The sequence below is a fragment of the Limulus polyphemus genome, unplaced genomic scaffold (assembly GCF_000517525.1).
Source record: "Limulus polyphemus unplaced genomic scaffold, Limulus_polyphemus-2.1.2 Scaffold167, whole genome shotgun sequence".
Lineage (NCBI taxonomy): Eukaryota > Metazoa > Arthropoda > Merostomata > Xiphosura > Limulidae > Limulus > Limulus polyphemus.
In genome coordinates, this window is record NW_013665777.1 from 768,654 (window position 1) to 788,530 (window position 19,877).

A 19,877-nucleotide genomic window follows, 5' to 3' on the forward strand; every position below is an offset into this window, starting at 1 on the left:
GCTTATGTATCACGAGTTTTGGGGAGAATACATACATCCTGTGATATAATATTTCATTCGCAGGTACTTTACCTGCGCAATAATAGGAGGATCGACGGGATTTCACTGGCAACTGACTGGTAGATAGGAAGATTTGATTAGGCAGGGCGAGACACTGATAAAGATTCAGTTTAAATAATAACACAAAGATCGAGGTTCACATTCAAAACAAACATGAAACAGTTACGGTGTCACTGTGTGAAAGTATGATGCAGCCTAACGGGTTATGGAATAAAAACCAGTTTACTGTATTAACTTGCTTTAATTCATACACTATCAAAGACGTTGACTAAATTATAAAACAAAATCTAACTTTCCTTTACACCAATCAGAAACCAGTTGGAAGTATTACCATGTACATGTTTATCGAGGCCACCTTTCTGGACACTAATACCCAACATGCTGATGAGATCACAGAGACAGTCTAAACTAGCAGCATCCAGAAAGTTGCAAATCTTAAGATACTGTGAAAAACGGTCAAAAGTGAGCTTCTAAATTACATCTAATTCTAAAAGTTTGTGAATTACTAGTCGGTTTGATGTTATGAATACGTCATTATTCAGAAAAAAAAATGTTAGGATTATGGTATGATTACAGCTCATAAGCTATGTTCCTCTAAGACGTCACCAGAGATTGAAATATCGCTCATCTTCAACCAGGCGATTTGCTGCTTCGTTTACTCTGCACATTCAACTCTACTGCTAACTATAGCCTACTACCGGGAACTACCTGGTTTGGATGCGGCAACGTCGTAACTGTATATTATAATTATACCAAACTAAGAAGGCGAATCCATTTCCTAATCTATATTTTTTTTAAATTCTGACGGGATTTTTCAAAATTGTAATGAATGTTTTGCAGTATAACTGACATTGTACTTGTCAGCACGTTTTATACAAGGCTAAATTCCATTGAATAAAATTGATTCAGCGTAAACTTCTAGTTTTTATATACATCGTCATTAAATATACTGCCGCTCTTGTTGACAGAATACAAGCGTAAGATTTATTTGAAACGTACACGCACACTTATCAGAATATGAACAATAATCGAACTTTTTTTTTTAATTCAAGTCTCACTATAACTTGTGTATTAACATTTCTAATTACAGTTAACCTGTATACAGAATCACAGAGGCTGGTACTTTTCTACGTACCAATACATAATGATAGATGACACAAAGGTCAAATTATTATACTAAATTGTTGGAAGCTTAAGAGGGAAAATAAATTTGATTTAATAGCATGCACACTAGTGTTACTAAGAGATATGTCAATATAGAACGAACTTAAGCAATAAACTCATCAACTAAATATCCACGGACTTGTTATTTTCATCACCCTGACTGCGATACAAACGGTACAGTTTCTGTTAAAATTTGGTATACTTACATCTGAAGCTAGAACGCAGATATTTTAGAATTCGACTTCCAAGGGCCTTTCATGTTAAATCACACGAAACCCTCCACAAAATTCTGATGTTACAAGTGATAATTATTAACTGCCTAAACCATGACCTTTGTGAATTGACGTTGATGACATAACGAGTTAAGGGTTAACAGCACATCGAATAAAGAAGCCCTGAAAATTTCCTTGATATATTCATACAAAATACATTGAAATTCCGATCTTACTCCATTCAAATTTTGGGTCCCCCGGTGGGTCGGCAGCAAGTTTTCAGGCTTATAATTTTAAAAAATCCTGGGTTTATTCCCTGTGGTGAACAGAGTGCTGATAGTCCTTTATGCATCTTTGTGCTAAAACACCAACATCAAAAATTGGTTCATGAATTACTTATGACGAAAAAACCCCGAAGCAGAACTCTACAATTGATAAACGTATAACATGAATAAATACATGTAACGAAGGTGTCTTAGAATAGGGAGAAACTCCGCGAGAACTAAATTCGAATACATGGTAAATTAGCTTTGTTCTGTTTTTAATATATCTATGAGTCAATATAGCAATATAGGGAAAAATCACATAGAAAATAAGTTTTGTAGAGTGGTGATAGTGTGTCTATTTTATACTTACTATTTGTATAGTTTAACATTACAGTTTCAAAGCACAAAACTAGTGGCTATCCCACTACATTAAGGTCTACCAATTCAGAAGAAGAAAAAAAAATATATGTATTTTCTTAGTGCAAAGCTACATAATGGACTATTTGAACTCTGTTTACCAAAGGGAATCGAGGCCCGTATTTGAATGTTATATTTATTACACACACACGCGATTATTCTGATTCTTATCTCTGACCTGTACAGACAGAAATTTCTTTCTACCCTCAACAGTCAGAAACTATACGATGAATTTCGGAACCGGTTACACGAGTCGAAATTCACGATCTTGAATAAAGATTGTTTATTTGTTCACTTATGGTTGCTTCACATCTTTGCTGTCTTCATTTGGTTTAATCTCAGATTAACGTTTTCCGAACATCAGCTTTTCTGTTGTAAATCATTATACCGGAATACCACAATCTACAACACCGACGCTTTCAGAAAAATTAGAACTTAAACGACAATAAAGATATCCAGCACCACTAGTCGTAAACTAGAGATTGCTATTTCACTCGCGCCTACAAAATGAGTAAAATCAAGACGTAGATCTGAACACAGAATAATTTTCACATACACGGCGTTTGATTTCAAAGCAGTTCATGTGGTAGTTTCACAACAAATATTATATGCAATTAAAAAGTTCTTTTATTGTTTATGTGAAATATACAAAAGTTGACTACGTTATATTGAAGTCTCACCACGTAGTTACAGTCAACGTCGCCACATCCGGTCGTGCTCTATCTGACTATAGTAAACCGTACCAATAGCCCTGCAGCATAGTTTCCATTGCCACTCAGTCGCAAGGCCATCATGTACTAAGCACACTCATCCTCCCTGTGTGCTTTACATAATCCAATACGACAGTTTCCCAGCCCCGTGTCAACAATACAATCACATATAGATAGATCCAGCAAGTTGACCAATATGCTTTCGTATGGACTATCCTAAATATCCAATTCAAAATTCAATCTTGTTTACATTAAGTTTTGTTTCCTGGAGAAAATGGGCGGCTTTTGTCACTGACTTGTGTTCCTAGATTATCATATATTACAGAACACCGCAAGTTGCTTACCACTGCTGTGGTGCAACTTTTACAGGTCTCTTTTCTATATGGTCATAGTGTCTCAAGTTGACCCATACTTTTTTCAATACTATCAAGTAGGAGATATCCCAGTCTTAGAAACTAAGTGGTAAATTGTCGGTGACATCACACTACCTACGTAACGCCAAACGATGTCAAAATATAGTTCTGATACAAACCTTCCATCATAACTTTATATCGGCTATGGTTGTAAGGTGACTTTCGGATTTGTAGATTCAATATAGTTTTAACAGAACGAATCAGCTCTCTGTAGATTGTATTTTAGCCAAGTAAAAATACATAACGAAGAACTGATAATTATACAGAGCAAAGATGAGATCATTACACAAAGATTGCCCAGAATTAATGTTATTTATGTTTTCCCCTGAATATATTCATTTTGTAAAACTTTTTGGAAGTAAACCCGCATATATTTACAAGAACATTAGTCTAATCATTGTGATATGTATTTGACACGTTTTTTGCTTTAAATATTTTTTTTGCGGGGGGGGGGGATAGCTTATCAACGGCTAATGTATAGGCTACGATACAACAATAACTAGAAACCAAAGGGACGATGGAATCTTAAAATAATTTCCTAAAGCCATGTTTAAACCTGGTAAATTACAGAAAGTTGCGATAATAAACGTACGAGAGGGTTTTCTTCTGCATTGATAACTATGCCTGGAAAAAATGAAATTCATAAGAAATATTAGCTTCATTACTAATTTATCAATAACTGTCCAATTTATTTCATGTATAATACTGAATATAAAACTACTTTATGAACAATCGACCACTGTGACCATTATTATTATTATTATAGTGGACTATCCCGAGCGTCCAGATTTATACGCTTGACACCGGACAAAGGAGCAATGAAGAGTAAATCTGCAGCCGACAAGTTCGACCTTGATTGCAAGAAGCATTAAGGTGTGAATAAAGTTACTTATTATGAACAACATTCACTGACCTTATATTGCAGATTTTAATTATGCTATTTGAAATTTTACATTATATTGCGTTCGACTATTTAGTGTGCGTGTCACATACATACATACGGTTTGCAGTTAACCGCTATCTAGTAGCAAAGATGTAACAACACACTTCCTACTCAATTTTTAACCGAAACGTTTTCAGAAGCAAGATTCGGTCTTCAATTAATTATTGAGGCAGAAGAAGGAGAAAAAAAAAAAAGTTACTTGAGTTACATTAAAGCATCCTTAAACTAGTTTACTTGAGAAATTTTACTTGAATTTTTTTATATTTTTAAGACACCGATTAAAGCTAAAAATGAAATTCCGATTATTTATAATGTGTCTGTCTTTACTAAGATGTCACTGAAATAACTGTGGCGTACGTTTTACTTCTTTCATAAAGCGAATCTTCTTGAAATTTCACATTAAAATTTCCTTCAGTTCATCACACGAAACAAGATTTACCGAACTGGCTGGCTGGGCGTTATTGAACTATAAATTAGTGAAAAACGCGCTCCGCCACGTGCGTGTTATGAAAGTGGTTGTAAAATCCTACTTTTAGATCAACGAGATTGGGTGCTGTTGACTAGCTGCGTTCCCACTAACCTACCAATTGAAAATTAGGGACGTTCTCAGCAGATAGTCCTTTGTGTAGCTTTGCGCGAAATTCTGAAACAAACAGAAAACGATTCCTTGTACTTGTTATATGCCTTATCCATAATTAAATTTCAGAAATTATTTTCATTATAGATATCCCGTAATGTTAAGAAATTTCACAATCAAATACGATGTTAAGCTTTAAAACTACATTCGACTGTATTAACTGTTAAGTAGGAGTTGTAAATCAACGGGACTTCCTTATCTTGTAAATAAATAGTTGACTGTTTTACCGATATGACAACAGATTAGTAGATACGATTGCCATAAAATCTAGTTTACTTCAACAACAGCTCCCGTTTTCTAATGTAAGCGGTAAAAACAAACGTTTAAAGATGCTTCACAATGAGGACGTGAACTTAGTCAGTTAAACGGAAACAGTAAGTTTTACCAGGAAGTTGATTTAAATATGTGGGGAGAAAAATAAAACACATGTAAAGATAAAACGCTGAACGAAGTGCACATGTTCATATTTTTTTTTCTTAGAAAATTCTTTATCCTACTTTTAAAAAAGGGCTACGTTCTACTTACACTAACTATAGCTTAGTTAACTTTCATAACGTTCTTCATGCTGACAGGGGGGTTAAAATAGACCGAGATGCTTTGAATTAGAGCTTCTAAAAACAACAACAAAAAATACACAAAAACAAAGAGTTAAAGGTCACATTTATGGTTTAGTAGAACAATTGTATTGTTGTACGTCTCAACTCAAGTCATGTTAGCACGATTTATAATTATAATTGCATGCACGAAGCCTACCAGTGCAAGTAACTGCGTTACATGCAGAAGCAGCAACAAATCAGATCAGAATGAAAGAGATTACGTCAGATCAGGAAAGTGGGCGGCAGCTGCTCAATGAACACTCAAAAGATAAAATGTTCACCGACCCACAAACAGAATATCATCACAATATAATAACGAATTCTGCATACTAGGTTAAAGTTCAATCCGTTTTATTATTATTAATTTAAGATTAATCGTACCTTTTCTCTCTAAAATCGTTTAACCTGTACCCGAATAAAAAAAAAGAAATGAAAGGTTTAACCTCAAAACAAACTAGAGGGAGCACTTACTAGAGCGCATACCTCTACCACGCAGCGTTGATCATATTAGGCCCTTAAAAATAAGAAGATATGTCTGTCATTATCAAAGGACACCGGTCATTTTTGCCAGAACAATGAGGAATAACATTCTACACAAGTCCATCAAGTCTCATCAAAATCGGATCATTTTTTTTTTTTTTATTCGAGTTATAGAACAAAACTAGGGAAAATCGGTCCCTATGTTAACAAATAGGATTTTTTGGGGGGGGGGGACTTTTGTGACCTTGACCCTCGAAAACTAATCACTTCTAAGTTGGGTCATAATCCAAATGTATACAAACTTTCGTCTAAAACCATTTAGCCGTTCGAGAGAAGTCTTGCTGACAAACACACAGGAGTGAAAACATAACCCCTGTCACCTTCGGTGGTGAAGATAATTATTCGCCTGCAATCTATACAACTAAAAATTAAAACTTGTTCACAAAAATAAAACCGTACACGTAAACAGCAGTATATTAATTGCAGATATAACCACAAAAAATAAAAACTATCATAGAATGAGTATGTAAAAAAGTTACATTAGAAACCTACACACTTTTTTCAACATCACCCGTAATTCTTAATTTTAATTAACACATTTCAACAGTCTGCCAAATCAACATGATAAAACGTGTATTGCAATATTAGAACACAAGAATTAATGTGGATGTGTCTTATGTTGAGTTCATAGATCTAGTCATATTTTAAATGAATTACTACGAATGGCATCTATGGATGCTTGAAATTTTTCACTTCGAACGCTAGTAGGAAGCAGTGTGATAGAAATCTAAGAGAGGCCACCAATGAAGTGATTCTTAGCTCTGGTTTATATCGAAAGACAGCATTTTCTAAAAACATCAGCATTAACAGCTTGTATTTTGTCTACAGACTGTAACAAATTCTGGTATTTGCGCGCTAAAGTAATGATTGAAACAGTTATTTTAAACTTAAGTTCACAGTAAGGGAAACTTCTACACGAATCATTTAGCAAATTAAGTGTAAAGAGATGGCTGTGGTTACATTACAGATGCTACTCGTTGTGTTTTTAGCCGATTAATTATTTAAATATTATCCAAATATTGCTTGTTAATTTGCGACAGATTCACCAACACTACATGTCAATTTTTTTCGTTTATCAGTTATTTTTTAATGCCAATTAGAAATACACTTTTATCGAATAATGAAATCATTTAAGAAGTGAAAGAAGTACATTTCAAAATCTCAATATGTTCATGCATAGGCATTTTTTTTCCTACTGCTGCTATCGAGATCTTTCACTCGATACAAGCCTATCAGATTGTTGGCAGAAACGTATATAAAAGAAAACAAAAACAGGTCGTTCTTGAAATGCTATGATACACACCTATTTTGTGGAAACATTAAACTAAATAGGAGTCTTATTGTAATAACCTATCACACCTGTTATACAAAGAAGTTAACGCTTCGCCAGCTTAAGTGTCCACCATAGAAATTTTCCCGTATAACGTTATTATTAGTTTTCTGTATGTACAAGGCAGACGATTATGACAAAAGAAACGGTGTGTTATAAAAAGTAATAAAAACTGAAGTCGAAAAAGAATTAAAAAAAGGGTTAGCACAGCAGGTGAACATCTTTCTTCATTTTTTCTTTATCGTATCTCAAAGTCTATTAAAATAAACTATTATGAAACAAAATGACGGAGCAAATCAACATCCGGGAAAGTTAGTTTTCAAATGTACTGAGAAACTGCTTAGTTATTATAACATTAAGCAACAAGAAGTACATTTTTGATTATACAGGAATCGTTATGTTGATGTAATGACTTTCAATTTTTATACGTTTGATTTGTGGTTTGTCCTGTGTACTACTGAAGGCTTTATTGTTGATTTAATTAATACCAGTGTTCTGCAAGTTTTAATTATTAAATATATATTCTCCCTTTCCTTTTATTTTACGTGAATAAAAATGTTCTTAATAAATAATACGCCTACCAGTGGTATTTATAACGCTGGAAACCGGGTTTTGATACCCGTGTTTGATACAGTAGAGATAACCCATTATGTAGCTTTGTGCTTAACTATAAAACAAAATAATATTGACAAATTTCTTAATATACCATTAACCGTGTTAACTTAGTCTTAAAAAACACATAGTAGAGACTGCATCTAAAAGTAAAATTACGTTTGGTAGCTCAAAACTGAAATTCAAAGAAATACAAAGAAACCTAAAAAGTGAAAGGTTTCTACCTATTCTATTTGTTATTTAGAGCCGTTTTTGATTCGAAAATCAGTTTCTTTCATCTTCATATTGACAATTACAGCTTATACTAATAATACATTGAGTTTTATATTTAGAATTACCAGTGCTACCTTACGTGTTATTAGTATGGTTTGTTTGTTTTTGTTGATAAGCGTAAAGCTCCAAAATATGCCACCACGAATATCGAAACCAGTGTTTTAGAGTTACAAGTCTCCAGACTCACCGCTGAGTCACGGGGGGGGGGGTGGGTTACTTATTATAGTAATCACCATTCTTAAATCTGCTGAATGGAGAGTATTTTACAAGTACCGAGAGCGAAAGAAGCCTCCTTAACCCTTTTCTTGGTAAATTTGCCATTTCTGTTCTCAGGGACTAATAAGAATACCTCTTAAAGTCAAAACCCCCAATACACAGAGTCCAATGCTACATGGGTTGTGAGGGGGGGGGGGCTTTCTCTAATTAATAAAAAAAAAATCGTAAAATTTCTTAAACTTTCTCGGTTCCTTGGAGTACAAAATGCCTGGTCGCGAAAAGATTAATATCAAGGGAAGTCGAATTTTTTTGTAACCAAGAGTTTAACAACTAACGAGTTAAGTTTTTCAATGATAACTAATTTTTGTTAATGTTTCTTTCACCACTATCAGATCAGTGGGTTAAGTCGGAGTGAGACACAGATCAAGTTCTGTTTGAGCAATCAACTAAAGAAAAAGCTCAGAGGGCAGTGGTAGGGATACCTATTAATTTCTTCATTTTTATTTTAACTCAAAGATAGTGACAAAGGGTGAAAATACGGAAACTAGTAGAGCTGAAAAGATTTTGTTTTGAATTTCGCGCAAAGCTACACCAAGGCTATCTGCGCTAGCCGTCCCTAATTTAGCAGTGTAAGACTAGAGGGAAGGCAACTAGTCATCACCACCCACCGCCAACTCTTGGGCTGCTCTTTTACCAACGAATGGTGGGATTGATCGTTGCCTTATAACGCCCCCACGGCTGAAAAGGCTAGCATGTTTGGTGGGACGAGGATTCGAACCCGCGACCCAGATTGCGAGTCGAGCTCCCTAACCACCTGGCCATGCCGGGCCAAAACCGAAAAGAACAAAAACAAATGATATAGTTTCGCACCACATTTTCTTTTCGCCAAAAGTGATTACAGAAACATCAATAAATCTTACAACTAATAACGGCCTTGTAAAGATATCGGGGAGTTAATTGGTAGCATTATTGACGCTTGTTCTCTTAATTCCTTCAGTTATACAACGAGAACAAAAATGTTAAAATATAAATGATAAAGTTAAATACTTTACCTATTGACCCCCATTCTGGGTGAGCTAAATTATTGTACCATCCATCATGCCGTTGTTTTTCTGTTTGAGCTAGTTTTTCTCCTTTTTGTTTCCCATCCTCTGCAAAAGAAATATTCATAATACGTCATTCAATAAAAATAAACAACGTATTCATAAAAAAGTCCCAGTCAATAAAAGTCACAAACATGGCGCTGTGGCATTGCAAAATTTTCAATGTAAAAGTACTCTCTTGAAAACAAGTCTTAAAATGCTGGACAAAATCCATACTTCAACCAATACCAGAAGAATTTCAAACAAATACAATTCAGATTAGTTATCTTTAAGGCCTTGCTTAATTGCCACATGGATCCACTGACAAATCTCGCTTAAGCAGCTCTTGAACGGCCAGTAAAAAGTTACCGAGGGCGTCATTTAACTTTTTTTTGTTGTTGTTGTTAAAATTAATCAGTGCGGCAAAGAAAAACAAGATTCAAATATTTTTGTAGATGGTGTTACAAAAACACCAATCATGGTAAGCTTCGAAATATTGATACGGAATTCACTTTAACTAGTTAAATTATAGCATTTTTTACGTGTTGTATGTACGTCTATTACTTTGCAAACAATAATATTCTTTAATATAATTTAAACCTTATAATACTCTGTATACTGTAGTACAAAAGGGTTATTGAACGCGTCTGCTCACTCTTTTAATGAACTGCTAAATATAATATAATAAGAATTGATATAGTTTTAATTATGAGTAATATGCAAACCACCAAAAGATTCCATGGTCGCTCTGCCTTAGTCAAAAGTAGCCTAAATCACATTATCATAAATATGAATAGGTAAATATTTTAGTATAGTTAGTAAACTAATTAATTTTTCAACCATGAAAACAGGCATCCTGTCTAAGTCTTTTCAGACTTGTAACAGTACGCAATTGTACGAACTTTACTTATACGTAAGCCCTATCGAAAATTTTAGAAAGTCATTCAACTCGCTGAGGTCACCGGTCAGCATCCACAATTCCCCATTTTAACGAATATTTAGTCATGATAAGCGTGTCAAATTTTCTTTGGCAGTCTAAGTTATTGGCACAAAACTAATAAACTGTTCACCTCGAGTTCACTTGCACTCGTTTTTGAAATGAATATTAAAATTAAATGTCTATCGTAATTTCCACCATTTTGAACCCTTGAGTCATTATCCCAATTCTCATTTTTTTCAGAGAAAACAAGTTCAAGGCATCACGTATAACTTTCAAATAATGAAAATACTGATATTTTTAAAGCATAAATATCAATTCCACTTTTAGTTTTGTTTGTTGAATTTTACGCAAAGTAATCTACTTTAGAGGCGATAGAATAGAGAGAAAGCAGCTAGTCAACACCACCCACCGCCAACACTTGGGCCACTCTTCACCAACGAATAGTGGTATTAGCTGTTATAATGCACCAAAGACTGAAAGGGTGAGCATGTTCCGCAACTGGTTACGATCCCGCGACAAAGAGAGAGAGAGAGCGAGTAGGGCACTAACCACCAGGCCATAACTTTTAGTGATAATTAGTGAATTACCAAAAGTCGCAACACTTATAAAACTCTTGAACAGACTATTACGTAGCAATGACGCAAAAATCACGTTCATTGATTACCCACAGTCCTCATGCAAGTACAATGTTTTTGAAAGATAGTTAACTATATAAAACTAAATAATAAAATACCAGTGGTAAGAAGTCCGCAGTCGTATTTTATCACCTATTGAATTTTAATTAATTTTTGCTATTGGTACAAAGGCCAGTTAAGCACAAGGCTAAACTATTATAAGCGGTTTCATTTAACAATATAGTTTTATTGGATCAACCGAACTCGCAAGTTTTAGTTTAAAAATTCTTAAAAAAACTACTGCTCACGTGCAGAGAGACACACAAGCTCAACATTTTGCTTTTTTTTTTGTCGCGAGCACGTGACTTTAATCATTATATATCAGACTGAAATGAAGTATATAAAAGTTTCTTTCAAGGCGAACACCCATAAAACATTTGTATTATGTATTAAACGGGTTACAGTGAAGTGAAAAATTCGTGCAAGTCGTTCACAGTACCACGCCCGTTCAAATATACCTTAGGTACATGCTACCAACAGGTGCTGGTCTCATACGTAAAGGTTTAAATAACCTTGACGTTATTTCATACACTGGATATTGTACACAAACACACACGCGCGCACATTACACGGGGAAGGGGGTAGATAACTTGCTGCACGGAGCTCCCTACGTACTGGAATAAAGGGTTCACACTCAATTTTTCATGATTAAAATAAGAGCAGATATAGAATACCACATACATACAACACTTGGATGTGAGCCTTTGGAGTTTGATCTCGTATTTCGTCCCCTGACGATAAGACAGCAAAGAATTCACGCAACAGAGGTCATAGTGGCATTAATTTGCTACCACACGGTGCAAATAGCGTAACCACTCAGACAAGGACATTTAGCTACGCCAGAAAAACTTGAATGTGTTTGTACAGTTTGGTCGTTATTGGCGTCATCGTGTAGCCACATATAGTAAAAAAGTCGATACTCTACGCATAGGACTAAGGGGGAGGGGGTATTATTATCAATCACGACAAAGTCAACAAAAACGTGCAAAAGATCCACTGAAGAGTAATAAATTTAAAAGCTGCCCGTAGTGATAGACCAATAATCTTCTACCGCGTATATCTTGCTACGGATAAATATTAATTTTGAAGTTTTCGTCAACGTATAGTGATTAATGTGACCGGTATAACCACGTTTAGTTTGTGCTCAAATGTATAATCAAACCAATTATACACATTATGTACGAATCAATTCCCTACGTGTGATCTCCATTCACCAGGAAATCCACACTAGACGAGTTTGTTAGGTATGTTGATTGTAAGAACTTAAAATAAAAGCAAAATTATACAGTAAGTCTTCAGAAACCAATTCAATTAATGTATAATTAGGTTTTCGCGTCTACCGGACCACCAACTAGGATTTATATATATCTTCTAGCAAGCCCCAAGTATTTGATAATTAATGTTATACACATTCACTGTTGGATCTCGTCAAGAATCGTACATCCTCCAAACCAAGCAGGACTGACGATAGCTTTTACGAAACTTCGAGTAAAATTGAAACCCCAAATTCCAAATGAGATTTCAAACAAGTTACTTTTAATACGTTTCTGGTGTATTTTCACGCCATCTATTTTATACACGTCTATCTCGAAGCATAAGAGTAAGATCTACACAATATTTAAGCAAAACATTTTTTGCTCATATCCTCCAAAACAAAATCCGATATTATAAAGAAGCTCACAGTTTTTCTTATTGTTGAAGTTCAAATCGTTTATCAATTGACGAGTTTTACCAGTTACAGTACTTATAAAATATTCTTGATTTTTTTTTTTCCACTGACGAATTTTCTTAACGTGTTCCTGTTTCCAAAGCTGCTTTTCATTTTCTTTAATTGCACTGTTTAATCCCCACTTTTTTTTTGTTCAACGAATGTATCCAATGTGCATCTCTTCTAATTTCAGAACTAAACTCAAATGATTTTTCACACGAGTCACGACTTTACGTCAAATAATTCAGTTACTAATAAGCAAATCGATTACCCTCTGTGTAAAGCATACAGCCTATTGTGTAACTTCGCGCTAAAACAAACAATTTTTTCTTCTAACTTCAAAAATGATTAGAATCCTTACATTCTCATCACAAGTCTTTACTTCACGCGGTTGTAGAATGTTCCAGATCTGGAAGCATAGCTATTGAGAATAGTATTTAGGGCACCAAAGCTATGCGACTCATTATGAAAGTTGAGTTTCATCTCTGCGTTATGTTTGTGTGACCCACCTTTTGTACATTGGTCTATGATATTATCTTTTGTATTTCACATGTTAATTACGTTATTACAAATTGCAGACATTTATTAGCCCACGAGATTAGATGTTTTATACTATCATTAATCCTTTATGTTAAGTATCACATGATATCATAATAAGATGGTTTCAAGTTCAAACAATCCCATTCCCTCACTAACTGCTTTTATTTAGGTATTGCATGAAAAACTAAAACACCCTTAAAAGTGAATGAAGAGACTGGACTACTTCAATGATATTAAATAACATTTGAAAAAAACTTTTACTCAGTTAATTAAAATTTCACAAGTATTTTGTGAACAAAACGCTGAAAACTAAGTTGTTAATCCTCTATTTGAGATTTAGGACACACATATAAATCAAAATATACCTTTAATTATCCAATACATAGTATTTTAAAATTGAAACCCCAGAAGAAACTGTCAACACTCTGTCTACAATATTATATAAACAAAGAATAGCAATTGTCCTCGTTAGTAAAAATACCGTTTCAACATTAAAAGCACTTCTGGTAAATACCAACGATTTTGCAACATATTAAGAAACAGCAAACGAAAAAATGAAACTGGTCGATTTTCCGCGTCTCGCACTGAAATAACATGTCAAAAAAGGGGGATCGATCACTGTTTTTTAAAAGAAATGTTGTCGACATCAGGGAAAGAATGCAAGTGTTGCATCATTACGCAGTGCACAGTTTTTAACGGCTACCAATGAGATAACTTCACTAAAAGTTTAAGTTAGTAATATATAAAGGAAACTGTTGAAATTGTAATAGAATGTACTAGAGGATAAATAAACTCGTGCTTCGCCTACGATGCATGTACTCAAATTATTTGACAACCGAAACATTTTGATAAACATTTTTTTTTCAAAAAATAAATATAGATGGGGTTGAATCACATACCATCCGCGTATGAAGCATTTGTTGTGCAATACGAGCCAAAAGATGTCACATATTCAACAATATTACGTGGAATATAACACACACAGATATAAGGAGGCTATATATTTTAAATATCCAAGTCAATTAAATAGTGCTGTTGTTATGCTATGTAGTTAGACATGAATGAAACAAAAACCTACTAAGCAGAATAAAAAGTTGTATTTAGAATTAAAATAAGGTAGCGTGAAAACATGGAATAACTATATACGACATACCTGTCTATACGACACATTTTTCAATAAATATGAATCATCGTCAACTTTGACTAGGATCTTGAGATTTTTTTTTTTATTTGGTCCATTATTACCAATAACGAAAATGGTGCAATATTTTATTCTCGTCGCGGGTAAACTCGTTATTCACTTACGAAGCGTATCTAAACTTTACGCCTAAATGTCGATTTTTATACGCCTGTTGTAATTTGTATTGAAATGCCATTACATTTCAATTGCTTTATTTACAAATCATAGAACGGTAAAGAATTAACTTCCTTGCGTAGTTGTCTTTAAAAGATAATGTTGCAAACGTCGTAGTTTTGAACTCAGATAAATGCACTTTAAACATTGTTCACTTTTGCACTCGTATAAACGTAAAAGTACCACTGTACAATTAATATATAGGAACTGGGTTTCCATGTGAGCCAGCGCGCATACACGCACGGACTAACTGACACACATTGTTCTATTAATTACATTGATAGAACTATAGGCACCTTGTTTTAACTTTTAACAACAGGGATTACAAGTAAGTAGTTCTTGATATTTGTAGACAGTCCACTCATTTTAAAACACAATATAAATTAACCTGTTAAGATCACGAGTAGAAGCGTCGATATTTAAAATTTATAATAGCGCAACGGCGTTAAAAGGTAAATTCTAAATTTTGTAACCTGAGGCTTTGACAGTGTCTTATTCCTGAATTCTGACATTTGTTTTATATAAGAGAGAGAGAGCAGAATGAGAGTCACATGGCGTGAACTAAATTGAGAAGTATTGGTTCTTTAAGAATTAACAAAAAACAAAACTGAAACCAATAAAGGTATTGTAAGCATCTCTAATCGAGTGCACTGGCCGGAATCAGACACTAAAATCAGAGAACGTAGTAGACGGAATGAACCTGTCACTTGGTAAACTGTCAGAATCACAACAAGTTAACGAGTGTTGAAATACTCAAGTTGTTTTTATAAAGCTAAAATCTGTAAATATCTTTTCCCAATTTCGAACGATGAAATTCTAAATATCTACAGAAGTAGTGGTATACAAATGGATTTCTTTTTCTTTTTTTTTTTGGTCTAATACAGTTACGTACGTACGTACGTGTGTGTGTGTGAGTGAGTGAGTGAGTGAGTGAGAGATGTGCATGTATATTGACAACTCAGTCGAGGAGACTGTACAAGTTTTGAGAAGAAACTTGTAAAACGAAACACTTTCATCTTAAACACAACATTAGAATGTGCATGTTCTTAAGTTTACATACGCTCGTTCACTAATGTTTTCCCGACACCATATTTATCTCCATAAGCCTGCTAATCCAATATTCTTTACAAATAGCTTTAGAGAATGAAAATATCTACTGAAAACAATACAGATCTTACGGTAACGTTTAACAATACAGATCTTACGGTAACATTTAAAAGAACGTCAGCCTAGCTTCTTTCTCTTCGACCAAAAATAAGAAGAAATATGTCTATTGTAAATACGCTGGCTTTAGTGTCGAAACTTCTTGTGGGGGAGAAGGGGGCTGTCCTCGGGTAAAACCTTGCAACCGAATGGTGATTTCGTTTGCTTCATGACGTAAAATCCAAGGTCGCCCCTCCTCTCCACATGTTTTTTTTCTTGGAAAGGTATAACTTTCCATCTCCTATATTTAAAGAAAATAAGTGACTAAGTTTAGGGGAAATATGCTATATTCTCAAATAAGAAAATATTTTGGTCACAAATTGTAAAAATCATAGTGAATAACGAATCGGGTTTCGTAATTTAGGAAGATAATGCCAGCGTTATTGCCCCCCCCCAACCCCTTTGATTGATTTAAAAAAAAATTGAGTCCACGATATAGTTGAATATTAATCCTGGTTAATGGCTCATGAACAAAAACAAAGTAGAATGAGTAATGTTTAAAACAATAGGGGTTTAAGAAACATAATATCATCGACTTTCCCGTCAAAATCATTTCCCTAAAAGTGTGAAGTTAATTGAACCATCATCATTACATCTTTGACGAAAATAAAATAAATCCATCCACGAAACTATAACGAAAACGGTAAATACTATTGATACATTTCCGCTAATTTCGCTTAGAGAAAATATTATAATATGTACAATGTCCGACTGGGCAGCTTTTGCCTTCTAGGTCAGATTAATTGATCGAATATCCCTGCTATATTGAACCCAAAATAAATAATTTTATGCACGAAAATTTCAGTCACTCCACCATTCAATAAAATAGTATTAATTGTCAACAGCACTATCCTAGCACCTGCCACATGATATGCTAACATGAATAGATTCAGTCTAATACAAGATGGTAATTTATCCACGTTACTGACGTTAGATTGAAAAGTGTGTAAAGGTCTAGTTATTGATAAATATTTTCTTGTAGAATTCTATAAGACTGTTAACAACAGATTATTGATACATACATATTTTTCTTTATATTTTTAGAAATGGAGACATTTTGATCGGATAATTATAGAGGATTATTATTCAAATTAAGATGCAACTTGCTGAAAGATTTCTAAAAGAATTCTTTAATTGATTTGTGGGAGGATATAATAGTAACAGTGTTTATATAAATTTGTAGTTTTAGAAAGTATTAACAAAACATGTAATTTACGAGACTTACCGTCATGCGCGACCACAATAGAGATACTTGCGACTAAAATCCACCAGAGGATCTGCTTAATAAATGCCTCCATTCTGAGGCCTTAAACACCTTGAGATGAGTTTCAAAGTTCAACAGATGACCGCAAGTGTTTTAGTTACAAAGTTATCGACTAGATCAGGAAACTAAAATTATATTTAAAAAAATGAAAACTTTCTGAAAAACCGACGTAGTACGCAATAGTATGTTATATATTTAATAAAACTTAAGACAGTATATCCGTTCTTAGTTCTTGTACACGGTGCAGACAGACAAGTAATACAGGTGTGTAAAACTCATAGACTCTCTATAAGACTGGTCGTTCAAACTTGATGTGACCTGTACTGCAATTCACCCTTGTCTTATACTACTGCCTCGCCTTGTGACGTCAAAATCACCTCCGGATAAAGCTGCGTTGCATGTCTGTGGCTCTAAGAAAGTAACAACAGCGTAGACTCGTCCTTCTCGTGCCTATACATGCACACTTTTGGGGAAATACCTAGCTTTGCTCGTCATGGCACGTGCACGTAAAAGGATTATCTGGCGATTTTGTTCTTGTACATCCGTTTGATTAGGAAATTCCAATAAGCGGTTATAAATAAACAAGTAAGGTTATCCTATGGTGACATGCGGATTTAAGCTATCTAGGTATAAGGCCACGTAAAAGGATTATCTGGCGATTTTGTTCTTGTACATCCGTTTGATTAGGAAATTCCAATAAGCGGTTATAAGTAAGGTTATCCTATGGTGACATGCGGATTTAAGCTATCTAGGTATAAGGCAGCCATGAAGAAGAGAGTTAAAACCCCAAATTTAAGTACGTCTGTTATGTTTCGAGTCATATTAACCCGATGCAGTTCCAAAAATTTAAACATCCATGAATTGATGAAATATTTTGCCCATTCATGGCGTTTACTCTATGATGTCATATATTAGAAATTAATGTTAGCTCTCATTATATTAAACTCGAAGACAAATTTACGTGCATCATAACGTTACGAAGATCAGTGTCAGGTAAAATATCCCCGAAACATAATAAATGGATTAATTCTAATAATGTATTCTGAGGATATCTTTATTGCGTATTGGGGTAGTGTTTTTATCAAACAGACCAGGCATGAAGACTGATTATGTATGGACATTTACTGTCGCATTGATCATTAATATGACACTTTCTCAAACATCTGTTTTATTTATTATTAGTATTACTACTATACAATACGATAAGAGAGGGGGGAGTTTTAGTTAGGTTTGTGTAACTGTGAATAAAAATGTACAAGGATTCATGAACTCGTATTACATTTTACGCTGTTCATTATTCATCAAATCAACATGCTTTACGATTACTTTGTCTTTCACTGTTCCGTGGTTGGTCGTGAACTGGTGAAACATCAACTTTCGTTGATATACGAAATATATTTGATTGTAGCATGATAAACGAAATTTTGTTTTAATCGCAGGCTACGCATAAACAGGGTTAAAATAATTCAGATAAATGTTACATAAAAGATTAGTCTGTGGTAAATTTCTATTATAGAATTCTCATGTTTGTGATTTTGCTGTAGAGCTGGCGTTTAAGGGAAAACACATCGGAAAAATGTACAGCTTTGTAAACATGTAAAAAAGTAAGGGTGGAAAATACTGTTCACGACAGATTTCGCATCGAAAAAGTAAGAAACGTTTTTTCTTGCATTACTTTTCAACTTCAGCTAAAAAAAATGTGAATTTCTAAGTGCAGTCTAGTAAAAGAGTCAGTCTCGTGAACAATATGATAGTAAAAAAATTATTTGCTCATGTTTTCTTTTTCCATTTCGATGGCCTAAATTTATTCATCTTATATTTTGTTTATGTTTACCAACTACCTATAGTTATAAAAGTCAATAACCTCGGATGGTTTATTTGTAGTTATAAATATAATTCTCAGAAAAAGTAGGAATTTAAACATTACTTTATGTAATCTAGTACGGAAATCCAATACATTGTTTGTAAGAATTGAATCGAGAGTTTTTAACCTGTGTTAAAATTATCTGTAATTCCGCTAAATCTAATCACATAATGTAAACTGCGTGGCGAAATAGCGATAATAAGACGTCGGTTTTTGGAAGGTCTTGTGTAATATGCACTCAACAGATAAAGTTATTTATCTTAATTAATGCACAAACAAATGTGTTATTCAAGTCTACTAAACGGTATTTCTTGTTCAACAAAAAATGCCGGAAATACTTCATTGTATACTGATGTAAAGAAACAACAAATTTATTTCACTATCAAGATTTATAATCGATGTATAAAGAAAGATTAAAATAACTAGAAATGTCACTGAAAGTATAGGCTCTCGTCGCATAAGATAATGATATGTAAAACAGTCATAGTCGTTGTGTGGGTAAAACAATTTCCCTAACTCTTAATGTATATGTGGTTGTATATTGCGACCTTTCTTTCTTACGTATACGACTACCTTTATGACCTTTACCCCTTCCATCGAAATTGACTCAAGTAATCCAAGGCCGGCATTCAACCATTCCAAAATCCAGATATTTGTCTAAGAGTAGGCTTAGCATTGCTATGACCTTGAACCCTTTCCTTGAAGTTGACTCAAGTACTCCATGACTAGCACTCAACCATTCTATCAGCCCCACTATCGAGATATCTATCTAAGAGTGGGTTTTGCACATAAGACACATGAATTGCTTCCTGTTTGCGAAAGTACCAATCAATAATATACATTTTAAACATGCTGGAAA

The 19,877-nt window shown here is 34.1% G+C and overlaps 1 protein-coding gene across 1 annotated transcript in view; it reads right to left on the reverse strand.

Annotated features, from left to right (window-relative positions):
- The window catches only part of LOC106477616 (dual oxidase-like), an 80,377-nt gene extending 62,795 nt beyond the window's left edge, over nt 1–17,582 (reverse strand). The window contains exons 1-2 of the mRNA XM_013938163.2: nt 17,116–17,582; nt 9,442–9,540 (exon numbers count right to left, since the gene is read on the reverse strand). Of these exons, the coding sequence (XP_013793617.1) occupies nt 9,442–9,540; nt 17,116–17,188 (172 nt within the window). The 5' untranslated portion in view covers nt 17,189–17,582. The remainder of the gene's footprint in view (nt 1–9,441; nt 9,541–17,115) is intronic.
- Nucleotides 17,583–19,877: the final 2,295 nt, after the last annotated feature.